The sequence below is a fragment of the Drosophila hydei genome, unplaced genomic scaffold, assembly GCF_003285905.1.
Source record: "Drosophila hydei strain 15085-1641.00,03,60 unplaced genomic scaffold, DhydRS2 tig00000048-arrow-arrow-pilon, whole genome shotgun sequence".
NCBI classification, from domain to species: Eukaryota; Metazoa; Arthropoda; class Insecta; order Diptera; family Drosophilidae; genus Drosophila; species Drosophila hydei.
In genome coordinates, this window is record NW_022045654.1 from 1 (window position 1) to 26,545 (window position 26,545).

Below are 26,545 nucleotides of genomic sequence, written 5' to 3' on the forward strand. Positions count from 1 at the left end.
GCGAAATTTGTTAGTGCCCCAATTTACATAGTTAATGCCCGGTTAGTAAAATGGAGGAATCACTTAAAATCATGGTCAAGCGATTTTTCACACACATTTCGGTGGCTGCCGGATGCGGCGCACGCTCACGCTAAAATAGTTGTTAACATTTGCTGTTATTTAGCTAGTGAAATTATTGAAATTTGCAATTACTTAGTTAAGTCAGTGAAACCAAAAGTCGGCCCTGGGTTCTACTAAAGCTCAGCAGCACATCGTGGCTCAAGTCGTGCGTTAAGACAGTCGCTTAAAAGTGTTGCCAAATACCTGTAAACGCCTGTGTGTGTGTGTGTGTGTGTGTGGCTGTGTGTGTAAGCATACAAATGCTCGCACTTGTAACATGTATTTAATAATTGCAAATTTCACCGTCAGTTTTTGTTGCTTAGCCTAAGTGCAATTAAACACGAAGCTTAAAACCATGACGTGTACAAATTTATATTTTATGAGTTTTTTCATTTAAAGTGTTTTTTGTTTTCGCATTGCTATGCAGACGGCCCACTCGTGCTTAGTAAAGAAACAAATTGCACAATGCACGAGGACATTGCCTCAGCGCCGCAGTAGCCGCTTTCAATTAGAACTAAAAGCTGCAAATAAATATAATTAAGGTGTTAATTTGCAAAATAGCTGCAAGCCTTATGCCTTAATGCCTTATTGACTCTGTCGACTCTGTCAGCGTTGCCCATCAGTAATCTTATCGGCTTTCGAAGCTGTGCGCGAAACAGCTCTGATGTCATCCGAAAGCCTCAAATACATCTAAATGTTTTTTTTTTTCATTTACGCTGCATTTCAATCGAGCTCGGAGTCGGTCTCTTGAGCTCTGTTAATCTGACTTCAAGCTGAAGTGATGTTGGAATACTGATTTCGATTGAATAATTACAATCTGCTGCCAAAATATAAATAGCTTCATCTTTTTTTCTGCAATTAATGTTTTGTTCCATAAAAATTATTTGTTTTTTTTTTTTATTGTTCACAGCAAAAGTGTAGAAGCTTCATTTAAGCGTAAAACTTAACAAATTGAAGTTAAAATATTTGTTTTTTATTTATTTTGTTTATTTTTTAGTTTATTATAAGCTTGCAAGGTCGCTTAAGTTTAAATGCCACAAAAATATATATAGTCATAATTAAGTTCTTTTCCTCAATTTTAAGCATTTCACTATTGCCATAATAAATACAAATTAATCCAAAATTAGTCGAAGTTTCTTCTAATTAAAATAACAACAAAAACAGTAAAGACGAAAATGTGGAATAAACAAGATATAAGTAAGATTCGACAAGTCATCATGCAGCCAGAAGAATCTTTTAGAATTTTATTCTTAAAAATTACACTGGAAACTTAAGCAATTCTAGATGTGAGTCGTATTGCTGATTTATACTTAATTTCGCTCTAAATGTATCTAATATGCTTCATAAAAACAAAAAGCATATAATATATTTTTGCACTTTATTTAATATTTAAAATAATTATTTAATTTGTTAAAAAAAAACAATATATTTTAAATTTGTTTTAAATATTTCTAATAATTTTTTAATTTTTTAACATAATGAAATCTAAAATAGTTAAAAAATTGTTTGATATATTTTTAACATTTTTTAAATATATTTAATTTATATGTATTTCTTACTTAACTTTTTACTAGCTCCATTAAAATATTAAATATATTATTTATAATTTATTAAATTGATTTACGCAAATTATAAAAAGAATATTTAGCCAGTTTGTTGACAGCGCCATACTTATAAAAGATAATCATCTTTTAATGCGTTGTTAAAAATCAGTTAAGATCTGGGTCGTCGAGAGTAAATTGCAATCTTTAATACATCCAAAAAGCCGCCTTTGTGGCAGCAGAATGATTTACTGCTCCACTTGCTATAACGAGCTTTCTTTTATGACACTAAGAGCTTAAGGTTAAGTAATCTGAAGTGAGCCAGAGTCCACATACTCAATATATTATCTGCCCAATATAATAATATCATATAATTAACAAGTGAATCTTATGTTAGCTTGAAAGCTTTCACTCGCTTTAAAGTTAATTGAATTACATTTTATTTAAGTAATTCTCCTTTTTGTGTCACTCAAGTCGCATTCTGTTTACTTTAAGGCAATTAACATCGCCGCAATTGATTAAAGCGGAACATTTTGGAAATCAACAAGGCAAGAAATTGACATAAGATTCTCGAATCTCGATTCTCTATTCAAGCACGTGCTCAAAGTCAACCGCTTTTTGTGTAGCTCTGCGCTATGTGTGTCTCTTGCCTGTTGCCCGTGAGATAAACAAAAGACTGGGCCAAGACAACAACAACAACACAACAACAACAACAATGGGAAGTAAGAGACGAGCGTTGATTCCATCTGCTTGTCGTTCGCTTTATGCTGCTCTTTATATTTGTTTCGGTGTGCTTTGCTGTTGCTTCGCGCACGGCAATTAAATTGGTTTTGCATTGAGTTCCGTTTTGTGGCTTTTGCTTGTAACTTGTGGACCATTAAGTTGGCACTCGAGATAAAATAAACTATAACAAAATGTGACTCACATGGCACTCGGATCCGACCAGCTGAAATGGCGTTTTATCCTTTCGAAGTCTATAGCTGGCAGCTGCTGTTGCTGTTGATGTTGCTGCTGCTGCTGCTGTTGGCTCAAGGTTGCCTCTTTCTTGGGCGCCATTATGGATGCTACGCTGGCTCTCTGACGCTACGTTATGTTCGAAGGAGCCGGCTCTTTGTCTTTGCTGCTAGAAATAGTTGCACAACGGGTTTTTGGACTCTGCTTTGCTCGCTCGTGTTTACTTCAGTCCATACACAGTCACACAGACGCACACACACACACACTGCCGTTTCGCTTTAATGATGAGATTCGCGCGCGTTTGCACTGTGCAGATAGAAACAAAAGACTTAGGCAACGAACTTCATGTTCGAAACGAATTTGTAACTTGAAAAAGGCGTTGCGCTCTTGTCGTTGTTGTTGTTGTTGTTGTTGCTGCTGTTGCTTAGCTACTTCTGACAGCTTTAACAGCTGTCTTTGGCACGCGGCGCTGACGACAAGGTGTACGCAGACGATTACGACGCTGCTCAACAGCGTGAAGGCAACGACAGCTCAACGGCGACAGGCAAATCACGTAATTGAGTCTATAAACTTCACGCACATACTACCCAAGTGCTTGCTATTAATATTTCTACTTGTTTTCACGCTGTTTAGTTACTAAGTGATTTGCTGGCGCAGCTGCTGCCAAAACGCGCCGAAGTTCAAAACGAAAACTGAAAGCAGCCACAGCGGCGCACTACACGCAAAGAGCTGCCGAAACGGCATAGGGAGCGAAGCGAGAGAGACAGAGAGCAGAGCAGAGCGAGCACACATAGCGCTGCTGAGCGTAGCCAGCTGTTATTAATATGTAATGCAACTGCTGCTGCCACAGCAGCTAAGTAGTTGGTTAAAGCTCATGCATTGCAGCTGGCTGCAAAGGCAACGAACTTGTCCTTGGGAAAATGTATCAGAAAATCAGTTTCAGTTTCAGCTTGGCACATGACACCAAATTCTCAGCTTAAAACATAATTCCAAAACAAAAGACTTAGGCAACAAACTTGGCCAATTTATCAACATTGCTTAATTAATTATAATTCCATCCAAATTGACTGCATTTAGTAAACGAATTCCAGTAGCCGTTAACAGATGGGTTCGCACGCCCACTGTGCCGCCATTTAATAATGGGCATTTTATGCCGCTTTCATTAAGAGCACAGCTAAGCGCCGTTATATAGCTGAGGCATACGCTTAGGGCAGACACACCAATGTGCACGAATAACTATGGACTTAGTGTCAAATTAGTAACAGCAGCAGCAGCAACAGAGGCAATCAAAGCAGCTCATGATGAACTTTGATGAACCTCCTAAGACGCTTATCAAACGTTGGCACAAAGATGACTTGTCTTATGGTCGTCTCCAGGTGAAATTGAACCGCAATGAACTTTATATATTATACGTTAATTCATTTAACAACAATTCAGCAAGCTGGTGAAAACTTTTCACTGAAAAAACCATATAGATATATAGATAAATATATATATACTCAATTCACACATTTCCGTCAACGCGCCGGGCCGCGGGCGAAATTAGAAAATCGCATGCTGCGCATGAGGTGCTCTGAGTGTGCATTTCATATATAATTTATTGATGGGATTGATTGGAGCGGATGGCGTGTCAAATCTGAAGTCGAAGTACCCGCCGTTACGTCACACTGCAGTTATGCTAATTGGGAGCAGCGCATCGAGAAGTCGAGTGAAAGCGCAGACGCAGCGCTTTGTTTGAATATTAATTATCCGTTTGCAATGGCTTTTAATTGGTATGCAAATGGCTAAATCAAAACAAAACAAAGCTGAAAAGGAAAACCAAACCAAACAAAGCAAAAACAAAGGCAAGGCAAGTGGAAGAGCAGCAGCTCACTCGCCGCTGTTTGGGTCCACTCTATTCGCGTTGGGCCTGGTCTAGAAGGCAGACACTCTCGCGGTTACCTCATCGGAATTGCAACAATTATGGCCAAAGCTGGCGTCGCAGCGGTGCAAATGAAAATCAATGAGGCGTCTTACAAAACGTGGCCGAAACGACCGAAGACCGAGTGCTCGGCAGCAGCACAAGCCACAGCTAAAAGTGGCACATAAAAAGAAAGTTCGGAGCAGCACACAAAATGTATTTGAATTCGTATTTCTATTTGTTTTTGTTTTGTTTCTGTTTTGTTTTTCATTTATTCGTTGTTCAATTTTTATTGCCTGACGTTTGCTACGCTGCGTCTGCTCTCGAGAGCGTTTGATATAAGCTCACAGAAACGTTTTGCCGGCTGGCCAAACGTGGCGACGGTTTGTGGCCGCTGTCATTGTCAGAGCCCGACCCAAAGCACGTTCACATTCACTAAGGAAACGGTAGCAAATCAAAAAAAAGACAAGAAATCAAGTAAAGCGGCCCATGTGCAAAATTTAAATTCAGCCGCCGCATTTGATAATTGCCTCGGCGAATCGAAACTCGTTATTTGCTCTGCGTTGGTTTTTAGTTGTTTTTAGTAGTTTTTTTCGCGCGAAATAGCCAAACACAGCCCAAATTGCAATATTTGCCAGCGGCAACAAAGAATTTGTGTCAGCCGCTTGCACAATCAACCGAACACATACACAAACATATACATATATATATCTATCTATCTATATAAACAGAGTCGCGCCTTGCCGCACGCGGCTTATGCGCAACGAGGGCCAACCGAAAATTGTTTGACCAGAAGAAGTAAAACAGCAATTCGCCAAGCAGTTACATAATGCGACTGGGAGTTGGCTGATTCAACTGGGCTTGGTTAAGCGCACTTGACGGAAGTCGGGAAAGCAAATACAGACGTATCTTGTATCTGTCTATATGCATTCCCATAAATTGTGATCGGTGTGGGTGGGAAAATGATCTGTGAAATCGTTTTGTCGGCGAGGAAATCTCTTTGGTGCGACAATGTTGATGCTATGTGGAGTAAGCCAATAAGTAAATTGGCCAACAGCGAACCACAAATAATCGTACCAACAACAGCATTAACAACTGGCAGTGAACAACAATTGGCGACGACAAATTGTCATAAGCCACAAGCACAACAACTGCCAACAACCAGTGTGCAGTCGAGCAAAAAAGTTAATATCCGGTTTTGGCCATGAAATTATAATGCAGGATATCAAACTGAATATGATTATATACATGAGTAGCTGCTAATATTTGCTATCTCTAAGCACTAATTCGGTGCCAACAATTGACGCATTGGTTAGCAGACTCTTAAAACAATTGAGTTTAAATGTTTCAATTAACTTCAATAAGCTTTGAATTAATTTAAGCTTTCGCGCGCTTATTTGTCTACTATAGTCGATCTACTTGCACATTTATTGCTATCCCACTTGCACAAAGCAGAGTTGCACAGCTAGCAGCGACATCTATGCGGCTAACGCACAGAGTCGTAAATTCAAGTGGCGCCACCTACACAGCTATTCGTTCAGCTATCGATAACAAAGTTTAGAATCATGGCTATTGGAATAGTATTTTCTTTAATACTAAATAGTAAGAGTCGCTGAACTGACAGCTGTTGAACTCAAGCAACTCTAGCAAAACGCCGCATTTTTTACGTAAACTTATTCTAGCTTATAAATTCAACAAGTTATTAATGCAAATAGTGTGAGAAAAACGTAGAAACAAACACGATTAAGAACGCACCTAAGAGACAAATCCAATTCAAAATGATCTACACGACGTCGCTGCTGTCGCGAGGCTCCATCTTCGGTTCGCTAATAAGCAAGTCAGGCAAGTTGTAGCCAAAAATGCAGACACTGCAAATACAAATCCAATCAACAATCACCATTTCACACCTACGCCAAAACCAAACAGACCATTGGCCGCTGCCAGCCTGAGCAACAGTTCGGCGCTGCACTCCAAGACACTGGAAGAGCAAATCGGGCTGCCTCCCAGGCCAAAGAAGCCGCTAACTCCATATTTTCGCTTCATGCGCGAAATGCGACCCAAGATGCTAGCCAGCAATCCAAGTATAACGACTATTGAGGTTGTACGACAGCTGTCGAAGAACTGGGTGAATGCAGATCCTAAGATGAAGGAGCGCTTGCAATCAGAGTACAAAAGGGATCAGGAACTGTATGTAGAGCAACGTACCAAATACGAAGCAACGCTAACCGACGCACAGCGCGCCGAAATCAAGCAGATGAAACAAGACATCAGCGATGCCAAGGAACGCAAACAGCTGCGTAAGCGTGTCAAGGAGCTGGGCCGACCCAAGAAACCAGCCTCGGCATTCCTTCGCTTCATTGCCATCGAGCGTACAAATACGCCGCAAACAGAGCAGCAAACGTACCGCGAATGGCATCAGAAGGCACAGCCAAATGGACGCGCCTCTCCGATGAGGAGAAGGCCGTCTACCTGAGCGAATCGCGCAAAGAGCTCGATCAGTACAAGTATGTATCAATCTAGCCTCAAAGCTCTCATTACCTTCTTTAATCATTTAATTCGCTTTGCAGAAAAAGTATTTCGATTTGGGAGGAGAAAATGATTCGTCTGGGCCACATCGATGTGGTGCGTCATGGCAATCTAATCGATCCGCCAGAGCCCAAGCACCGCAAGCCTCAAGCAGCCAAAGAGAAGTAGTCTGACTTGACCGTCTATCATCCGCCATCACAATATCATTTGGGTTTTTTTCTTATGAAAATTTGTTAAATGCTTCACATGCCTTCATAACTATTAAATAAGTCATTTGCTTTATCCCTATTACATGCTGTAAGATCTGTTCTGAATAATCATGTCGAATTATGTAAATAGTTTCAGCATCATGTATTAAATACTTAAAAAGACAATGGAGTTTGCTTTAAATGGAAACTGCATATATAGAATTATACTTTGTCATATTTTATAGCAAGCAAATAATATGTAGAAAATAGAGATATAGGGACAAAATACTTTTAAAAGAATTTACAGGGTATTAGCAATTGCTTTTCCAGATATTTCAACTTATACTTGAATTTCTCAAGATTAGATTATATGGCCTTAAACTAATTATCTAAGAGAAAAGCTTTAATAGCTTTATATTTATATAAAAAAAAAAAAAAATATATATATATATATATATATATATATATATATATATAATATTTTAAAATGCTGCTCTAGCTCTAAATTTAACATAGGACTTCAAAATACCATTGAATTTTGACCACGACTTGCACACATGCATACTTAGATATATTTCCTAACCAAAATCAAAAATATTTTATCCAATATTTATTAAAATTTTAAACTGTAAGCAAAGTTTTCTAGTTTGGCTATAGAACTTTCTACTTCTTAGTTCCAACTAATTTTAAAAATATTAGTTGCCTAAACGTGGCATAAAACCTATCTAGTTGCATTTGCCAAGTATAGCAAACACGTGTTCGAGTCTTACGGGGTTAACATCACACTTGATTTTTAGTTGATTTAACACGGTAATCGACACAATTTTAATCTATCTGCGTAGATCACGGTAAACAAATATGCAGTAAATTTGTCACCTCAAATGCGCAGAATAAAGAGACCAAAGAAAATAATTATAGACTATAACTATATAATGGTACAGTCAATCTGTCTATACGTAGGTATGTACATAAGCGTACAAGTCGATGTAGTTTGGCTTGCTGCGCAGACACAACCGTTCGCTGCTTGAGTCAGCTTCGAAGTGAACGAGCTGGCCAGAATTGGGATAGGTTTGGCTGCAGACTGAAGACAGCCATTTTCTGACACTGGAAAGCCGCTGACTGGAATGGTCAGCAGCTAGCACCTCGCACCTCGCATGCTCGCTCACACGCTCTCAGTGCATGTGCGTGTATGTGTGCATAAGCAGCATTGATAACGGCTTAAGTTTATGGCTGATCAATGAGCATAAAATTTGTTACGCTCAGCATTTTGTTACAGTTGCTTTTGCTGCACTCGAAAAAATGATTGCTTAGTACCAGAATTAGACTGAAATATACCCATATTTTATACCAATCACATATATAAGGAACATTAATTAATTTATTGATAATTATAATAATTATTGATAATATATGATAATTTATTTAATTATTTATGTTATATATAGTTGATACGCATTTCATAGAAGAAAGAGTACAGTTTGCTAGCAAATTGGGTACATTGTACCTAACATGAAACTGTAAACATTTTTGGTACATTTCGTGCAGCAAGTGCCTGTCTCTCTCGCTCTCGCTTGTTGTCTGTTATTCGACTTCCAGTCAGTGCTGCTTGGCTGACTGCGCTCTCATTTTATGAGCAGTTGGCCAACAGGTAGTCGCAAATACATGGCTTGAACAGTGTTCAGTTTAACCCTCGTCTACCTGTAGTAGAACTTTAACCAAACACGCTCTGAACTCTATGCTAATTATAACAGTCAAAATTTACAGCGCGTGTTAATTGTGCGCTGCAACTAGTTTCCAGCCGCATGGTCAAAGTGAGGAGAAAAAAGCTTCATAGCTAAAAACTTCAATTTGGCCGCCACATTCTTTAGACAGAATTCAACTTACCTCCGATTTTTGGCCAAATAACACGTTCTGTGACACAACTTAGAGCCGCGCCGCAAGCGCAATTGCGCAAGCCATATTGGCAAAACCTTGAGCTACTCCAAAAGCTACCAAAAAAATAAAGATTGCCGAACAGATCTAACTGTGCGCTAGGCGGCGCGCCTGGCCAACAAATTGACAATCTGGTAGCAGCACTTCAGAGCTGCTGATGCCTTGGCTGGCCAAGGCATGCACTCAACATATGCATGCATGTATATGCATGTGTATGTGTGTATGTATGTATATGTATGTATAACACTCACACAGATACGACTGCTTTCAATGTTCTGTGCTGCGGCCCAGCCAGGTGGAACAAGCATTTGTTTTGCTACTCTAGCAGTAGCTGCTTATTAGCCAGCTTTGCGTTTTGCGTTTGTCTGTTGTGGCTTATTATAATCGTTATTAGCCCATAACAGCGCCTAGTTAAGACCCTCCGCCACCCCCCGCAGACGCTCTGCCTTACAGACTCTGCTTGAACTGGAGGCCAAGCTGCTGAGTGCTTTGCGCAAGAGAAATTCATAAAAATTTAATTTTCGTTGATAAAATAAACTTTTTTTATTAACAATTTGGCTCAATGTAAAAATATACATATTTTTTATATCTCTGCTGTACGTTTTATTTGTATATTCAGCTTTATTTTTTATTATTATTTTTTTATATAAAAATTCAAGTATTTCCAATCGATAAGATCCCAATGAGAAGATGCTATATTAATACGAAATAGTAGCTAGAAAAATGATATTATACATACACAGCTATCATCTAGCGCTTAAGATCTAGGAGAATATATACATACATACAACAACAAGGAATTTTGGACAATTACAAAGGCAATAATTTAATACTCCGAACTCCGAGCTCCGAACTAAAGTGTGTGTGTGATGTGATTCTTTGTCTCTGCTTATATGTGGGTGAATAGAAATGAAAATACAATTAAAGCAAGGCCCAACTCAAAAACGAAGCGGAAAATTTTGTGAAGTTTTCTTTGGGTTTCAATCATGCTCGACACAGTCAACTATCGATGTATGTGGATGCCAAATGATGTAATTAACTAAGCGGCAGCAGCTCAACCTCGCTTGCCGCTCGACTGGGCGTGGCTGTGGCTGTCCTCCGAGGGCGGTCGCACCCAGCCGCCGTAGCGACGCTCCATTTCGCGCGCCACGGCCAAACAGAGATGGTCCTGGCCAGGATTGGCAACGACCTGTATGCCCATGGGCAAGTTGCGACGATCCAGGCCAATCATGCAGTTGGTGACGGGCAGGCCGAGCGTATTGAAGATAGCCATGTACATCGGCTCCAGCAGCTTGTGATAGATTTGATAGTGCTGGTGCGCTGTATTGGGGAATGTGGGATAGAGGAAGACGCCGTCTGTGCCGAGCAGCTCCTTGAATTCAGTCTTGAGCGCTTCGATGATGCTGGCCAGATGCTTGTGCCGCGAATTGGGTATGATCTTCATGAAATTCTGCAGATGACCGAAGATCACCGAGGGCAGTATGCTGTCCGAGCAGCCAAAGAAATACTTGACCGTCTCCTTGCACACGGTCTTGGGCTGTTCCCCCTCCTCGGTCTTGTGGTAGATGGTCTCAATGTTCTTCATGGTCAACATGGCCGACAGCGAGATGTCCAGAGACCACTTCATCTTGCGAATATTGACACGCTTCGCATTGAAGTCGCTGGCCACCCGATTGATGGCCGCATGCAGGTCCCGGCTGAGCGGACGCATCATGCCCGAGGGACCGTCGTTGTCCATGAAGAAGAAGCGGATGCCATTCGCACTGATCTCTTTGTCGAGCGTTAGCTTCGGCCCGGTCGGATCGCTCATGCACTTGAGCAGCAGCGGCAAGTCCTTGGCATAACGTGTCATGGGCGCAATGGTAAAGAAGTCGCCCCACTTGGGAAAATCGCTGGTCGGATGATGGCCGCGAAAAGAGACCGCATACGGCGTGGGCTTGTGGCCCCAAATGCCGCTGAACATGGCGGGCAAACGCGACGAGCCGCCAATGTCCGAGGTGAGGCCCAGCAGGGAGGCGCCACTCGCTAGCAGCGCCGCTTCGCCGCCCGAGGAGCCGCCCGGTGTGCGCTTCAGATCGTAGGGATTCTTCGTCTGGCCCGTGACATTGTTGTACGTCTCCCAGAGCAGGCACAGCTCCGGCGTGTTGGACACCAGCAAGATGATGCCGCCGCAACGTTTGATCTGCTCCACAACGGGCGCATCCGACTTGGCAATTTGCGGGGTCTTGAAGACACGGCCCGCCTGGTTGGTCAAGCCCTTGACGGCGATGCTCTCCTTGACCGTGACCGGGATGCCCAGCAGCGGAGTATGCTCCTCCATGGACTCGACGCTGTTAATGCCCATGGCAATCACATTGTCTATCTCGCGCGCCTCCTCCAGCGCCTCCTCAAACCGATCCTGGACAATCGCATTGATCAGCGGATTTACCTGTGAATCGCAGAGCAGACACACACGCACACCTGTTAGGCCTTGTTCGAGGCAATCAATCAATTGTGTAAATCTATTACCTGTCGACATCGTTCGATATACGCCTCAACGACTTCTTCGCTTTTAATCTGCAAAGAGTTGATAAATGAAGAAAAAGACTCTGATCATTTCCGCATTGGCTAGACTCCAACATTTAACTCAACATTTACTTTTTGTGTGCTGGTTTGATCAATGTTTTATTGTTCCATTCTTGTCGCTTAATTGTTTGTGAGAACCCAGCGACGACACAAAAGCAATTTACGTTAAATTAAAATCAATAAAAATTCACATTCATGCAGCACCCGCCAATTGTCTGCCTGCCTGAGAGCACCAAGAATGCGAATGCCTCAGCGTACGACACGGCGTATGAGTAATGTGCGGATTTTCAATTGCCTATTGCGTAGGGCCGACTGCTGGGGCAGGGGTGCACAGGCACAGGCGTGCGGCCAGGCTGCATTCCAGTGAATATATAATACATACACTTACAAATTGATTAACTAATGTAGCTTAAGTATCGCCAGCAGGCATCAGGGGAAGGCAGAAACTTGAAAGTTCATTATCTCTTGCTTGATGTGTGTCTGACCTAAGGCTAATCGCAGAACTAATATAAAACGGAAGCAAATGTCGTCTACAGCAGCCTAATCTAAGCTGGCATTTTCACAGCTGTCTGTAATTCATTTCAATGTCCACATTAATTTCGCAATGCATATTCAGGCTCGCAGTACGCAGCTCGCTCGCCTAGCTAATAATACGTTCATATACAAACGAAGATCATCGGCATTCGTGCACAGGCATATTATTACACTTAAGGCTACTCGACTTTTTCAATGACTTCCCGAGCAATTTTAAATCACAGCTCAAACTCAAACTCGAACTCAAGTTTTGTGTGTATCTCTAAATAGTTGACTGCCTGTTGTAAAGCGGCTGGGAGAGGTGCAACATGCGTGGGGTGTTGTAAGAAGCCAACAGCTACAAGTGCGCACACACAGCTCAGCCTCAAGCCTCAAGTGACAACAGTGGAACAATCAATCGGAACGTAGTCGAAAAGAAAACGAATTCAAAAAAAAAAACGGGTAGCAAAGTGAAGACTTACACTAGCTGACTACGCATACCCTTTATATAGGTTGTTATCTTAAGTTTAGATGATTTTCGTAATCTGATTTTTAAACTGACTTTTTTATCAATTCACATGATTACCCAAGGAAGTGGTTAAAGTAAAACTTACTTACAGCTAAATAGATTTCTTTTTTTCACGTTTTTGTTGAATCTAAAAACATGTGAAAAATGTTCAATAGTCTCATTAAGTCTCAAGTTGCTTCACACTTAGCTAACTTGGCTAACTTGGTTGTCATTTAGATAGAGTCTCTGTCAAATTATTAACAAAGTTTGTTTGGAAAACAAAAAGGTTTTCAAATTTTTTGTTGTATACTGAGATGAAAAGATGATGAAGATACTGAAAAGCTTATCCAATTCTTAAGTTGTTTCCTCACATACATAGCTAGAGCTCACCAGCAGAACATCAGATAAATAATACATATATAGATGCACTAAGGCATGATTTGATAGTGTAAATAAGCCGTGCTGCCTTTCAGAAGGGTATCAAAAATGATATTTATAGGCGTGGATTCTGCTGTGCAGCGTTCGACATGCCCATCGACTTGCGTCTTGTTGTAACATGCAATGTAAACGCGACACACAGACACAGATTCGGCAGCTGTACATATCACACATATTTATATATATATATACAGATAGCCACATATATCAGAGTCAAGTCAAAAGGAAAGATAAACAGAAAGAAAAGCGAAACAGAAAACAAGTTTAGGCAGCAGTTGGTCAGTCGACTATGGCAATAGCTCGCAGTTGCTATGTGTGCGTGTGTGTGTTAGTAGTTGTGCTTGTATTAGTGTCATGCAGCTGAAAGGTTTTACGTGCTCTGCTTTAGTTATTTGCGCCGTGCGTGTTCGTGTTTCGTGTACGTGAGCCTAGAGAGAACAATTCATCTGTTGGTTACGATTGACGATCGACTGAGTGAAAAAATAGCAGATATAATTGGTATTGAGATACATATAGATATATGTTGAAATTGTATCTTCTATAAATGGCAAAATGCTGGTGATTCACGCTACTTAAAAAAACACTTCGATGTCTATTTCTGAGCATAATAAATTTGCAATAAACATATCTCAGATCTTGGGCCCACTTATTGTTTAAATAAATCTCAATTTGTGCAGTAATTAAGCAAAATGTTGTCGCTGTTGTCTGCGGCGATGACCCGACAATAAATATATATATATATATATCTATATATATATATATGTATGTGGACAAAGCGACGCACAGCTGATGCGACAGCAGTAACTAGTTTGCACAGAGATAAACACAAGAGAAACAAAATTTGCGTAAACGAAATAAAGCAATTGCTTAAGCACTGACAATGGAAACACTAATAAAAACTCAAAACAATTATAATTAAAAAATTCATTAAAAAGTAGCCAAAAAGTTATATGAACAAGCAAAAAAAAGATAAAAAAAATTAAATAAAATTTAATGAAAATAAAATAAAGTCAAAATTAAAGAAATACAGCTTTGCGCGTGAGTGTGTGTGTGTGTGTGCGTCTGCTCGTGTGTGAGTGATTCGATAAGGTCTGTCAAGTCATGACCTTAAGTGCGTTGTGTGTGGATGTGGACCAATGAACGCAATGAATCCTACAGAGCACAACAAACCGGGCTAAAGAAGCCCAAGCAACAGCAACAACTACAATAAAACATAACCAGCCCAGAGCTTGCAATTATTTATGAGTACATTCATGTATGTGTGTCAGTATGTGTGTGTGTATCTCGCAGATACTCTTTTTAGTACATAAATTCGTCATCTCGACTCACGCGCCGTCTGCCTGGTGTGTACGTAATTTGAGGTAGTTACCAGATGTTATTGATATGGCCAAGATATGTATGTGGCTGCAGCCAAGTCAACTCTCTAGGCCGCGGTTAGCTAACCAATTTGACGTATTGCTGCCGATTTTGAAACAGCCATACAGCCCCATATATGCGTACATATAGTAAAATGCTTTGTTTAAATTGAGATTAGGATGAGTAATATATGCTCTATGTCTGTGCCAGCTAACTGTCTAAATTCAACGTTGGACAGCTGACAAAAAGAGTGAAAAGTAAAACAAAATTTAATGGAAAACTTTTGGAAAGTGGAAAACGTTTTTTTTCAATGAATATTTGAAAACAATTAACTTAAGCTAAAGCTGTTAAAGAATTGCCAGAAGACAAAGACAGCAACAAGCATTTCAGGTACATCTATCTATACGAAGAACAACAATTTCGTCTGTGTCAGACAAATGTATCTGTATCTATGTATCTGCTTTAGTCTGCGCTGTTGAAGAACCTAAGTATCATATATGTATTATAAATGATACTCATTTTCTTAAAGGTGATCTTTAACCAAATCTTTTTATAGCATAATTTATAGAGATAGAGAACAAAGGTTCTGGCACATTATAAGCAGATCCCAAAAATTCTTTTTTTTTGTGTTGAACAAAATTAGACTAAAAAGTATCAAATAAAAAAAAATTAAAAAAAAAAAAAAAAAATATATATATATATATATATATATATATATATATATATATATATATATATATATATATATATATATATATATTTTTTTTTTTTTTTTAATTTTTTTTATTTGATACTTTTTAGTCTAATTTTGTTCAACACAAATTAATTAATTAAATTATATTTTATATTTAATTTATAACATAATCTAAATTTATTTAATTTAATATTTATAGTTATATATATATATATATATTTTAATTTTTATTTATTAATTTTTTTTATTTGATTCTTTTTAGTCAAATTTTGTTCAACACAAAACAAAAAAAAATTTGGCTTATTAAAGCAATGTCTTGATGTTAAAGGTGAGCCCAGGTTGCACCTGGGAGTCAGCTAAGCTGACCAGTGTTGGTCAACAACAACAAATTGCCTCAGCTTTACCGCAGTGGCTGACAGATGTGGCAAGCGCTGCGAGTGGCCTCTCTTGTCGTTAGATTGGCATATGCATTGAGTGAGCTGTGGATTGAAAGCCCCAAAAAAAACACGCCTCAACCCCTGCTTCAGCAGCAAACCATAACCCGAGGCTGTACCCTCTGTCTATTGATATTTTACAAGATATTGCCAATTTTAAGGTGCGTCTATGTATCTATGTATGCACATATGCATACACACACATGTGTGCGTGTGTGCGTGTAATAAGTTGTACTTACCTTTTTGTTGCGAATCAGCTTGGCTAGATCGACGGCAGGTATCTCCAGCAGATGACTGCGTATGGGCGGCAACTTGCGCCGTATCACCTTGATGTTGGTGTAGCGGCTATAGGGCACCACAAACCAACTGAAGACAATCATGGCCGAGCGCAGGAAGCGGCGCATGATGTACCCCAGGATCCTGGAACACAGTAGGACAGCAATTTTGACGGCTTTGCGTTAGACGACTTCAAAGTGAAATTATTTCAAATAGGTATATATATATCTAGATATATATATATATATATATATATTTATATAGATGGTATCCAGCAGACACAAGCGAACAGGTTGGCCAACAAGCGAAAGGATTGTGCAATATGCAGCTGGTCTGCAATTGCAGTGACTGCGACCGCGACGTCGACGGCGACGTAGGCAGCGACTGCGGCGGCTGCTGCGATTTGCGCTTGCATAACTCAATACACGAGTCGAGCTCGAATTCGAATTCGTTGTTTTGGCTCGAAAACTGGCGATGGCTTAATACTTTTTTTTCTGTTTTTACTATTTTTCTCTATTTTTGGTCAGTTGGCTAATAGCTGTTGGCAAAACACTTTCTTAAGCGCGACTGCATCTCAATTTAGTTGCGGCAGCGATTGCATTTTTCTAGACGAATTTGTATGCGCTGCAAACGCATGCGTACCGTATCACTGGCTTTCATTTTGTTACACTATGTTTTTGGTTTTGTTTTGTTTTTGTTTTTGTTGTTACTGTTGTGGGGTCTATTACATTTGTAACCGATCGCAGCGAATTGAAACGACTTGAAGCGAATTGAACGAGCGAACCGATGCGAACGACGCGCGCTAAGCAAATAAATGAGTAGCTAGCGCAGCGCATAACATTTAAAGCTCTGCTTGGCTCGCCCGTTAGCTGCGCTCACAGCGCTGAGCCGAAAGCTTGAACCGGTTCGTCTGCTGCGTGACGCTTTCTCTTTAAGCTGCGTCCGCTCTTAAGTGCATGTGCCTTTATAGTTCATTTGTGAGTCCCATTCGCTCTGCGCAAATGGACTCAGCGAAAATTCAAAGAACTCAAACGGATGCCCTGAATAAACCATAAGTAAGATGGAATTATACAATAATTTAAGCTTGATGTAAGCTCGTTACATTTGAGAAGAAGTTAGAATTTAATTTTCCATGTAATTATATATTGTTATATATCTTTATAGATTGGTGCGTCAGTAAGGCTAATTACTTTATATGCTTCCAGCTAACCTACAATTAGCCGAACTTTTGATCTTCGATTTATTTGCATTTCTTGTTATTAGTGCAGTGCGAAGAAACTGAGACAAGTTGTTCCTTTGAACTGTTTGTTAATTATACAGCTTTTAGCCAATCGACAGTTATTAGAATGACGTGTATAAGAAAAAGGCTTAGAAACTGAAAGTGAGATCATCGAGAGAAAAGGGCAAAAATATTCTCAGTTGAATATGGAATTCTGCTGTTTCTGCTAAAATAAATAAACAAATAAGTAATATGAATGCATCTGTATATATACGTAAGCTCAAATATTTATAAGCGCTGAAACGTGGGAGTATGAGATGTTAGGGGCAGATATACATATTTGGGCGCTCATGCCTGACGAATATTTAATGGCAATTTAGCAATTTTTTTGTGCTGTAAATATTTTAAATGTTTACTATTAAGCTGTCTACGAGGTAAAAATTGTTTTTTAATTGCGCAACTATTAGAGTTTATAGCTTTAAGCCGACCAATTTAGAGCGTTGTTTACAAACAATTGTATATAATTAAAGTACTTTGGGAGTGCCAAAATTTAGAAGCTTCCTAATGACTTAAATTACAATCAGTCAACTTAAGCTCACGCAAAATGTTTAAGTAAACAAAACTTACATTTTTTTCTGCTTCTTTTTTCTCGAGTAGGACTTTTGCTCTTTGATGGGGGAAAAAACACGAAGCAGGTTTTATATTGCATTTATTATTTTTTATTTTTAGTTCAATGCGGGAAAGTACCAAGGTAAATGGTAATATAGCGGAAGATGTAAAAATAGTTGAGTAATAATTGAAGAACATTCCAAGAGCAGCAAACGGAGGGAAACGAACTCTACTTGAACAGCAAAGAGCGCCAATAAAATATATGTCCAGCTTAGTTAGTTATCTACACTTAAATGATAAACATGCTGTTATCGTATATGCTAAAAAAATACGTATAGCTAAGAGAAACTGAGAGAGAGAGAAAACGGGAGCACGTTGTGTTAAGAGCGAATAGTGGGCGATGTTTTAAGAAAGCTCTCACGCGTCAGCTGTGCTTGATTCAGTGGCTGCTCACCAGTTGCCTGGAAAACTTTCCGTTAAGAATACTCGCATAGCGCAGAAGAACGAAAACATCAACAACAACAGCAACAACAGAGAAAGTGACTGTCAATAGCAAAGCGAATAACAATTGATTGGAAGTAAACAGTTACTCTCTATGGCTATGTGGTTACAACGTTTACGACTCTCACGCGCTGCCGCTGCCGCTGCTGCTGCAACGCGTCAAAGTTTGCGAAGCTTTGCCGCTGCCAGCAAGCATAACAACAGCAACGATAACCTTGAGGCTTCTTCCATAGATGAACGTCATCCGCTGCGAGGCGTGCGTATATTAGATCTCACGCGCATTGTCGCTGGACCCTATTGCACGATGGTGCTGGCTGATCTGGGCGCCGAGGTGATAAAGGTGGAGCGTCCCCATTTTGGGGATGAAGCGCGCAAATGGGGACCGCCGTTTCTTGAGGAGTGCGGCGATGCGGCCTATTTTCTAGCGCCCAATCGCAACAAGCAGAGCGTTTGCATTGATCTCAAGCGGGGCAAGGAGCTGATGAGACAGCTGGTTGACAAGTGCGATGTGCTGGTGGAGAACTATGTGCCCGGCACACTGGAACGCTACGATCTTGGCTATGAGCAGCTGCGACAGCTGAATCCCCGTTTGATCTACTGCACCATCAGTGGCTATGGGTCGGTGGGTCCCTATGCCAAGTGTCCGGGCTACGATGTGATTGCCTCCTCTATGGGCGGCCTGCTGCATATAACGGGCGAACGTGACGGACCGCCCAGCAAGGTGGGCGTGGCAGTTACAGATGTGGCAACGGGTTTATATGCGCACGGCGCCATTCTGGCCGCCCTGCTGCAGCGGGAGCGCACACAGCGCGGTCAGAAGATCGACGTGAACCTGCTGTCCACGTGCTGCTCGCTGCTGATCAATGTGGCCAGCAACTATCTGAACGCCGGCACAGAGGCCAAGCGCTGGGGCACAGCCCATTCCAGCATTGTGCCCTACCAGAGCTTCAAGACGGCCGATGGCTACCTGACCCTGGGCGCCGGCAGTGATGCCCAGTTCGTGGAGCTGTGCAGCCGTCTGAACATTGAGCCAGTGTCGCTCGATGTCAAATTCAAGACCAACAAGGATCGCGTAAAGAATCGCGAAGAGCTAATCAATCTGCTGGCCAAGATCTTGGCACGCGACTCGTCCAAAAACTGGATGCGCCTCTTTGAGGGCGCCTCCTTTGTGGTGGGCCCCGTCAACAGTATACGCGAGGTGTTCGAGGATGAGCACGTCCAGGCCATAGGCCTGGTCAAGACTCTGCCACATCCGCGCGATGGCAGCGTCAAGGTCGTGGGTCCCCCAGTCGTGTACAGTGAAGCACGCAACGATGCACGCACTGCTCCACCCATGCTCGGAGAGCACACAGACGAAGTGCTCACCAAACTTCTGGGCTATGGAGCTGAGCAAATTGCAGAGCTTCGCAGTCAGCGCATCATTCAGTAAAGGATGCCATACCCAGAATCGTATTATACTACAAAGTATACCCACAGAGCTTTCTAGCATGAAATGGAATTTCAGTAAAGAGCTTAAAGCATAGTTCACATGCCTTACGTCCATCAGGAAAACAGCTCACAAAAAATGTACATTCATTAAGAAAAATATTTTTGTATCTTTATAGCTTTACATTAAAGTCGAACATTTACGGACTACACTGTGCCGCTTAACACTTGATCTCTACAAATAGCCGAATCTATCTAGATATATTTGAAGCTGAGTGACTAAAGCTTAAAAGTTATGAACCTGAAACTCTATAAGGGGAAATGTCGAAGTCGACTAGCTGGAAGACTGTGTTCGTTTTCATATAAGATCATAGCTCAGGCACTATCAGGCCTACTATGCTTTGTTCTCATAAGTAATCAGCTAAAATCCCGATACTTATGCTTAACGTAATGCATCCAAAGCCAAGAAACAAGATTGTAAAAAATTTAAGGATAACGTAAACATTTCTTTTATATATAACACGATAACAAATATACCTGTATGAAGCGTATACGATTTTGAACAGTGTATACACAAAGTTAAAATTTGTACAGTATGAATTTATTGATTTTCTAATTTTTTTTTTAATTTTTTTTTATTTGATACTTTTTAGTCTAATTTTGTTCAACACAAATTAATTAATTAAATTATATTTTATATTTAATTTATAACATAATCTAAATTTATTTAATTTAATATTTATAGTTATATATATATATATATATTTTAATTTTTATTTATTAATTTTTTTTATTTGATTCTTTTTAGTCAAATTTTGTTCAACACAAAACAAAAAAAAATTTGGCTTATTAAAGCAATGTCTTGATGTTAAAGGTGAGCCCAGGTTGCACCTGGGAGTCAGCTAAGCTGACCAGTGTTGGTCAACAACAACAAATTGCCTCAGCTTTACCGCAGTGGCTGACAGATGTGGCAAGCGCTGCGAGTGGCCTCTCTTGTCGTTAGATTGGCATATGCATTGAGTGAGCTGTGGATTGAAAGCCCCAAAAAAAACACGCCTCAACCCCTGCTTCAGCAGCAAACCATAACCCGAGGCTGTACCCTCTGTCTATTGATATTTTACAAGATATTGCCAATTTTAAGGTGCGTCTATGTATCTATGTATGCACATATGCATACACACACATGTGTGCGTGTGTGCGTGTAATAAGTTGTACTTACCTTTTTGTTGCGAATCAGCTTGGCTAGATCGACGGCAGGTATCTCCAGCAGATGACTGCGTATGGGCGGCAACTTGCGCCGTATCACCTTGATGTTGGTGTAGCGGCTATAGGGCACCACAAACCAACTGAAGACAATCATGGCCGAGCGCAGGAAGCGGCGCATGATGTACCCCAGGATCCTGGAACACAGTAGGACAGCAATTTTGACGGCTTTGCGTTAGACGACTTCAAAGTGAAATTATTTCAAATAGGTATATATATATCTAGATATATATATATATATATATATATTTATATAGATGGTATCCAGCAGACACAAGCGAACAGGTTGGCCAACAAGCGAAAGGATTGTGCAATATGCAGCTGGTCTGCAATTGCAGTGACTGCGACCGCGACGTCGACGGCGACGTAGGCAGCGACTGCGGCGGCTGCTGCGATTTGCGCTTGCACAACTCAATACACGAGTCGAGCTCGAATTCGAATTCGTTGTTTTGGCTCGAAAACTGGCGATGGCTTAATACTTTTTTTTTCTGTTTTTACTATTTTTCTCTATTTTTGGTCAGTTGGCTAATAGCTGTTGGCAAAACACTTTCTTAAGCGCGACTGCATCTCAATTTAGTTGCGGCAGCGATTGCATTTTTCTAGACGAATTTGTATGCGCTGCAAACGCATGCGTACCGTATCACTGGCTTTCATTTTGTTACACTATGTTTTTGGTTTTGTTTTGTTTTTGTTTTTGTTGTTACTGTTGTGGGGTCTATTACATTTGTAACCGATCGCAGCGAATTGAAACGACTTGAAGCGAATTGAACGAGCGAACCGATGCGAACGACGCGCGCTAAGCAAATAAATGAGTAGCTAGCGCAGCGCATAACATTTAAAGCTCTGCTTGGCTCGCCCGTTAGCTGCGCTCACAGCGCTGAGCCGAAAGCTTGAACCGGTTCGTCTGCTGCGTGACGCTTTCTCTTTAAGCTGCGTCCGCTCTTAAGTGCATGTGCCTTTATAGTTCATTTGTGAGTCCCATTCGCTCTGCGCAAATGGACTCAGCGAAAATTCAAAGAACTCAAACGGATGCCCTGAATAAACCATAAGTAAGATGGAATTATACAATAATTTAAGCTTGATGTAAGCTCGTTACATTTGAGAAGAAGTTAGAATTTAATTTTCCATGTAATTATATATTGTTATATATCTTTATAGATTGGTGCGTCAGTAAGGCTAATTACTTTATATGCTTCCAGCTAACCTACAATTAGCCGAACTTTTGATCTTCGATTTATTTGCATTTCTTGTTATTAGTGCAGTGCGAAGAAACTGAGACAAGTTGTTCCTTTGAACTGTTTGTTAATTATACAGCTTTTAGCCAATCGACAGTTATTAGAATGACGTGTATAAGAAAAAGGCTTAGAAACTGAAAGTGAGATCATCGAGAGAAAAGGGCAAAAATATTCTCAGTTGAATATGGAATTCTGCTGTTTCTGCTAAAATAAATAAACAAATAAGTAATATGAATGCATCTGTATATATACGTAAGCTCAAATATTTATAAGCGCTGAAACGTGGGAGTATGAGATGTTAGGGGCAGATATACATATTTGGGCGCTCATGCCTGACGAATATTTAATGGCAATTTAGCAATTTTTTTGTGCTGTAAATATTTTAAATGTTTACTATTAAGCTGTCTACGAGGTAAAAATTGTTTTTTAATTGCGCAACTATTAGAGTTTATAGCTTTAAGCCGACCAATTTAGAGCGTTGTTTACAAACAATTGTATATAATTAAAGTACTTTGGGAGTGCCAAAATTTAGAAGCTTCCTAATGACTTAAATTACAATCAGTCAACTTAAGCTCACGCAAAATGTTTAAGTAAACAAAACTTACATTTTTTTCTGCTTCTTTTTTCTCGAGTAGGACTTTTGCTCTTTGATGGGGGAAAAAACACGAAGCAGGTTTTATATTGCATTTATTATTTTTTATTTTTAGTTCAATGCGGGAAAGTACCAAGGTAAATGGTAATATAGCGGAAGATGTAAAAATAGTTGAGTAATAATTGAAGAACATTCCAAGAGCAGCAAACGGAGGGAAACGAACTCTACTTGAACAGCAAAGAGCGCCAATAAAATATATGTCCAGCTTAGTTAGTTATCTACACTTAAATGATAAACATGCTGTTATCGTATATGCTAAAAAATACGTATAGCTAAGAGAAACTGAGAGAGAGAGAGAGAACGGGAGCACGTTGTGCTAAGAGCGAATAGTGGGCGATGTTTTAAGAAAGCTCTCACGCGTCAGCTGTGCTTGATTCAGTGGCTGCTCACCAGTTGCCTGGAAAACTTTCCGTTAAGAATACTCGCATAGCGCAGAAGAACGAAAACATCAACAACAACAGCAACAACAGAGAAAGTGACTGTCAATAGCAAAGCGAATAACAATTGATTGGAAGTAAACAGTTACTCTCTATGGCTATGTGGTTACAACGTTTACGACTCTCACGCGCTGCCGCTGCCGCTGCTGCTGCAACGCGTCAAAGTTTGCGAAGCTTTGCCGCTGCCAGCAAGCATAACAACAGCAACGATAACCTTGAGGCTTCTTCCATAGATGAACGTCATCCGCTGCGAGGCGTGCGTATATTAGATCTCACGCGCATTGTCGCTGGACCCTATTGCACGATGGTGCTGGCTGATCTGGGCGCCGAGGTGATAAAGGTGGAGCGTCCCCATTTTGGGGATGAAGCGCGCAAATGGGGACCGCCGTTTCTTGAGGAGTGCGGCGATGCGGCCTATTTTCTAGCGCCCAATCGCAACAAGCAGAGCGTTTGCATTGATCTCAAGCGGGGCAAGGAGCTGATGAGACAGCTGGTTGACAAGTGCGATGTGCTGGTGGAGAACTATGTGCCCGGCACACTGGAACGCTACGATCTTGGCTATGAGCAGCTGCGACAGCTGAATCCCCGTTTGATCTACTGCACCATCAGTGGCTATGGGTCGGTGGGTCCCTATGCCAAGCGTCCGGGCTACGATGTGATTGCCTCCTCTATGGGCGGCCTGCTGCATATAACGGGCGAACGTGACGGACCGCCCAGCAAGGTGGGCGTGGCAGTTACAGATGTGGCAACGGGTTTATATGCGCACGGCGCCATTCTGGCCGCCCTGCTGCAGCGGGAGCGCACACAGCGCGGTCAGAAGATCGACGTGAACCTGCTGTCCACGTGCTGCTCGCTGCTGATCAATGTGGCCAGCAACTATCTGAACGCCGGCACAGAGGCCAAGCGCTGGGGCACAGCCCATTCCAGCATTGTGCCCTACCAGAGCTTCAAGACGGCCGATGGCTACCTGACCCTGGGCGCCGGCAGTGATGCCCAGTTCGTGGAGCTGTGCAGCCGTCTGAACATTGAGCCAGTGTCGCTCGATGTCAAATTCAAGACCAACAAGGATCGCGTAAAGAATCGCGAAGAGCTAATCAATCTGCTGGCCAAGATCTTGGCACGCGACTCGTCCAAAAACTGGATGCGCCTCTTTGAGGGCGCCTCCTTTGTGGTGGGCCCCGTCAACAGTATACGCGAGGTGTTCGAGGATGAGCACGTCCAGGCCATAGGCCTGGTCAAGACTCTGCCACATCCGCGCGATGGCAGCGTCAAGGTCGTGGGTCCCCCAGTCGTGTACAGTGAAGCACGCAACGATGCACGCACTGCTCCACCCATGCTCGGAGAGCACACAGACGAAGTGCTCACCAAACTTCTGGGCTATGGAGCTGAGCAAATTGCAGAGCTTCGCAGTCAGCGCATCATTCAGTAAAGGATGCCATACCCAGAATCGTATTATACTACAAAGTTTACCCACAGAGCTTTCTAGCATGAAATGGAATTTCAGTAAAGAGCTTAAAGCATAGTTCACATGCCTTACGTCCATCAGGAAAACAGCTCACAAAAAATGTACATTCATTAAGAAAAATATTTTTGTATCTTTATAGCTTTACATTAAAGTCGAACATTTACGGACTACACTGTGCCGCTTAACACTTGATCTCTACAAATAGCCGAATCTATCTAGATATATTTGAAGCTGAGTGACTAAAGCTTAAAAGTTATGAACCTGAAACTCTATAAGGGGAAATGTCGAAGTCGACTAGCTGGAAGACTGTGTTCGTTTTCATATAAGATCATAGCTCAGGCACTATCAGGCCTACTATGCTTTGTTCTCATAAGTAATCAGCTAAAATCCCGATACTTATGCTTAACGTAATGCATCCAAAGCCAAGAAACAAGATTGTAAAAAATTTAAGGATAACGTAAACATTTCTTTTATATATAACACGATAACAAATATACCTGTATGAAGCGTATACGATTTTGAACAGTGTATACACAAAGTTAAAATTTGTACAGTATGAATTTATTGATTTTCTAACGTTTCTTTCCAATTGGCGATAACGTATATACGACAATAATCGCAGCTGCAAGTTTACTTGATATGCCGGTAAGGAGGACTACTTAGAGATACGATTTATCTATACTACGCAATCGTCCCACTGTCATACACTCGCACATACATACATACATACACACACACACAAACACACACTCACACACACACACACACACACACACACACACACACACACACACACACACACACACACACACACACACACACACACACACACACACACACACACACACACACACACACACACACACACACACACACACACACACACACACACACACACACACACACACACATACACTTACACATATGATCAGCTTCAACGGAATTATGTACCATGGGTCGACCGTACGCTGCGAGAGATATTTATTACGCTAATGCTTATTACATTGGCCTTATTTGTCAACATTATTGGCTGGATGGCTTTCGTCTTGGCCTTAATGAAACACTACAAATACTCGCGGTATTCAGTCGATAAGCCCGATTCGACAAACCGTTCCAAAGCACTCGGCTAACCCACTTACCCGTCCAGCAAAATGGCTTCCAGTTGGACACGCACGCAGGCGACTATCGATTTTAGCAAACGCATCACTGGGTTGACCTGGCACATGGCACAAGGCACAGGAACAAATAGGAAATGGAAAGTTGATACAAGTGAATATGAACATAGAAATAAAAACATAGAAATTGTAAGGAGCACGCAACAACAAGAGCAACAAGCGCGTAACTCACTTATCGTTATTCACTTGAGTTTTATTTCTCTTATTCGTTTCGTTACGTTTCTATACGTTTTTTCTTCTTTTGGTCAATCAGTGAGTCGCGCTTGCTTTGTTGTGAATAGGCCGCGAGCTCTGCCTAAACTAACTCTGAACGGAGACAGTGCAAGTGCCGCTGCCTGCATTATATAAATTTTATATTTGTATTTATTTTTAATGCTGGCTCAGTTGGCTGTACGAAAACACTACGGCGACACACACCCTGCTATGCGCTCGAGCCCCACTGTGAACTCGAATGTACCTTGTACTTTACACAGAAATTTCATTGTTTACGTGTTCTATGCTCCTCCTCCATGTTTCATCTGTAGGCAGACTGAGTGGGACAGCGACATATTCAGATAGGCCGAGGGCAAAGGTAAAGGTGACTAGTGATGGGAACAAAGACACTTGGCTATCTAATTACATAATATATGTAGTTATGTGT

The 26,545-nt window shown here is 41.1% G+C and overlaps 4 protein-coding genes across 5 annotated transcripts; 3 read left to right on the plus strand and 1 right to left on the minus strand.

Moving 5' to 3' along the window:
• The first annotated feature begins 6,160 nt into the window (after positions 1–6,160).
• Positions 6,161–7,245, plus strand: LOC115483784 (transcription factor A, mitochondrial-like). The gene is given in 4 exon segments (XM_030226038.1): positions 6,161–6,330; positions 6,333–6,914; positions 6,917–6,998; positions 7,062–7,245. Coding segments are annotated over 4 exon segments (849 nt in total). The 5' UTR covers positions 6,161–6,272; the 3' UTR covers positions 7,189–7,245.
• Positions 7,246–9,809: 2,564 nt separating this feature from the next.
• Positions 9,810–26,067, minus strand: LOC111595028 (fatty-acid amide hydrolase 2-A). Of its 2 annotated transcripts, XM_030226040.1 has the most exons (4): positions 25,870–26,067; positions 20,898–21,078; positions 11,649–11,696; positions 9,810–11,568 (listed from the first exon to the last, which is right to left on the minus strand). In XM_030226040.1, the coding sequence occupies exons 1-4, from the start codon at positions 26,025–26,027 to the stop codon at positions 10,195–10,197; spliced, it is 1,761 nt and encodes a 586-aa protein (XP_030081900.1). In that variant the 5' UTR covers positions 26,028–26,067; the 3' UTR covers positions 9,810–10,194. The 2 variants fall into 2 exon arrangements, with proteins under 2 accessions (XP_030081900.1, XP_030081899.1); XM_030226039.1 differs by lacking the exons at positions 20,898–21,078; positions 25,870–26,067 and adding an exon at positions 15,888–16,116 and having other exon boundaries at positions 9,811–11,568.
• On the plus strand, positions 17,842–19,971 carry LOC111595029 (succinate--hydroxymethylglutarate CoA-transferase). Its single transcript, XM_023308550.2, has one exon. The coding sequence runs from the start codon at positions 18,348–18,350 to the stop codon at positions 19,680–19,682; it is 1,335 nt and encodes a 444-aa protein (XP_023164318.2). The 5' UTR covers positions 17,842–18,347; the 3' UTR covers positions 19,683–19,971.
• LOC115483785 (succinate--hydroxymethylglutarate CoA-transferase-like) lies at positions 23,174–24,706 on the plus strand. Its single transcript, XM_030226041.1, has one exon. The coding sequence runs from the start codon at positions 23,360–23,362 to the stop codon at positions 24,692–24,694; it is 1,335 nt and encodes a 444-aa protein (XP_030081901.1). The 5' UTR covers positions 23,174–23,359; the 3' UTR covers positions 24,695–24,706.
• Positions 26,068–26,545: the final 478 nt, after the last annotated feature.

What these genes read in the sequence shown, in the direction of transcription:
- LOC115483785 (XM_030226041.1), top strand. Translation starts at nt 23,360, where the DNA reads ATGGCTATGTGGTTACAACGTTTACGACTCTCACGCGCTGCCGCTGCC.
- LOC111595028 (XM_030226040.1), bottom strand. Translation starts at nt 26,027, where the DNA reads ATGTTTTTATTTCTATGTTCATATTCACTTGTATCAACTTTCCATTTC. An exon ending in AGCTGATTCGCAACAAAAAG is followed by an intron (nt 11,697 to 20,897) that starts GTAAGTACAACT and finishes AACTCTTTGCAG; the next exon opens with ATTAAAAGCGAAGAAGTCGT. An exon ending in ATATCGAACGATGTCGACAG is followed by an intron (nt 11,569 to 11,648) that starts GTAATAGATTTA and finishes TGCGATTCACAG; the next exon opens with GTAAATCCGCTGATCAATGC.
- LOC111595029 (XM_023308550.2), top strand. Translation starts at nt 18,348, where the DNA reads ATGGCTATGTGGTTACAACGTTTACGACTCTCACGCGCTGCCGCTGCC.